At 69.1% G+C, this 2150-nt stretch overlaps 1 protein-coding gene across 1 annotated transcript in view; it reads right to left on the reverse strand.

Annotated features, from left to right (window-relative positions):
- Nucleotides 1-1006, reverse strand: part of UBXN1 (UBX domain protein 1) — an 8121-nt gene extending 7115 nt beyond the window's left edge. The window contains exon 1 of the mRNA XM_025214945.1: nucleotides 978-1006. Within this exon, the coding sequence (XP_025070730.1) occupies nucleotides 978-1006 (29 nt within the window). The remainder of the gene's footprint in view (nucleotides 1-977) is intronic.
- Between the last annotated feature and the right edge of the window lie 1144 nt (nucleotides 1007-2150).

The raw sequence follows: 2150 nt of genomic DNA on the forward strand, positions 1-2150 counted from the left end.
GACCCCATCACTCACAATCTCCAGCTTCTGGGGGAACCGTTTCTCCAGGAACTCGCGCAGCTGCATGAACTGGGAGGGGGTTAGACCGTGCCCCCCCCATAATCCCTATAGCCCCCATAGCCCCCGCCAGCACATACGTTGTGCTGAGGACCCAGGTGTCCATGGGCGGGGGGGTCCTTGAGGAGCGCGGGCTGAGGCTGGGGACCCAGGAGTCCCCCCGTCCCCCCCGCCAAGATGATGTGGGCGCAGAGCCGAGGTGCCTCCACGGCCTGGGCCAGGAGCGGGACCCATTGCAAAGAGACCCCACAAGCAAGCACCCCCCCCATCCCCCATGGGACCAGGGAGTGGGGGTCTGGAGCAGGAGGTTTGGGTTCTCTCTGCAGGCCTGGATGAGGGGGCACGGGGGGGACGGGGAAGGTGGCTGGGGGGTGCTCGACTCACCCGGGTCCTGTAGCCTCAGTTACTGCTGCAAAGCAAAGCAGGGACCAGCATCAGTGTGGGGAGGGGGCCGTGGCTGGGGACCCAGGTGTCCAGGTGGGGGTTTCCCCGGGCAGGGGGGGCTGAGGCTGGGGACCCAGGAGTCCGGCCCCCCACCAGAAGCCAATGTGCACACGGAGCCGAGGGGCCTCCATGGCCCGGGCCAGGATCGGGGCCGCTGGAACTCGCCGGGCTGGAACCCGGGGCCCGTTGCTAGGAGACCCCACAAGCAGCACCCCCCCCCCCCCGCCCCCCCCCCGCGCGCGCCCGGGCTCCCTGGGGGGGCTGGAGCCCAGCTGCTTGCATTCCCTCCAGCCTTGGCGAGGGTCCCGGGCAGATGTAGGTCAGGCTCAATGGGGGCTTTGTTCCCCGGCCTCCCCCCACCCTAGCTGCCTGGGCTCTGGGTGGGGGGGCACCGTTAACCCTCCACGGGCCAGCGCGTGGGCGCAGGCCTGGTGTCTGCACACGCGGCCCCATGGCGTGAGCTGCAGGTGACTCACGGCTCTGCTGCTACCACCTGCAGGGGCATTACGGAGCGGCTGGGGGGCACTAGCACACGTGTGCAAGTGGCTGTCATGCCTGCACACGCGTGTCCCGTGTCCCCTCCTCCTCAGCGTTATGCGTGTATCCCCCCAGCACTGGACACAAGCCAGGCATCCGGGGCTGCCCCTGCCCTCACCCCCAGGCGGGAGCTGGGGGGACCGCAGGTGTCCGACCCCCCAGCCCTCGCTCCCTTCCCAGAGCCCGACCCCCGGCCCCTCCCCTGCCTCCGCTCTCCCCCGCCCCGCTGCCGCCATGCACATCTGGAGGCCTCCGCACATCTGGAAGTGATGCCATTTTCCAGGGTGGGGCCCAGCCAGGAACCCGGGCATCCTGCTCCCAGAGCCGCGGGGGCGGGAGGTCTGCTATGACCCCCCCAAAACAAGCCAAGAGCCAAGAGGCTGCTTCTAGGGTTTATTGCTCTTTTGGTACAGCCATACGGTTCCCCCCGCCAGCAGGGGGTCCTGGGGTACAGCCCCCCCCCCGCAACAGCAGCAGGAGCTGGGGCTAGAAGCCACATATCCGAGCTCGCCCCCCACCCCGTTATAACCTCCCAGCACCCCCCACCTTGCCGGGGCTGGAGAACCCAGGTATCCGGGCTCTCGCCCCCCAGCCCCCCCCCATGCAAATAAATACATACATAAATAAATATGCTGCTGGGGGATCTCAGACCAGGGGAGGGGATGTCAGAGTCCAAGGGGGCATCACAGTCCATGGGAGACATTGGGGGGACACCAAGGACTCCGGGGGGGGTGTCACAGTCCAGGGAGGACACAGGGGGGGTATCAGAGGTCCTCCTCCTTCCCATAGGCGCTGTTGGTGGCCCCAGCCAGCCCCGCACCGCTCTCCAGGATATTATCCCGCGATCCCGTCCGTGCCGACTGACCCCACGGCCGCCGGTGGCGGGCCCAGCGCCAGACCAGCGCACTGGTGCCGAGGCCCCCCAGCAAGGCGGCCACCCCCAGGGTGGCATGTAGCAGTGGCTGGGGCCCGAGGGGGGTGTCCACAGCCCGGCAGGGCCCACCGGGGGCTGCAGCGTCGTCGTGCTGGAAGCTGGCGCCGGCCGCGTTCTCGGCCACGACGCAGAGGCGGTAGCGGGTGCCGGGTGCCAGGGGCCCCAGCGTGGCGCGGCG

The sequence above is a fragment of the Alligator sinensis genome, unplaced genomic scaffold, assembly GCF_000455745.1.
Source record: "Alligator sinensis unplaced genomic scaffold, ASM45574v1 scaffold1302_1, whole genome shotgun sequence".
In the NCBI taxonomy this organism is placed as follows: Eukaryota; Metazoa; Chordata; order Crocodylia; family Alligatoridae; genus Alligator; species Alligator sinensis.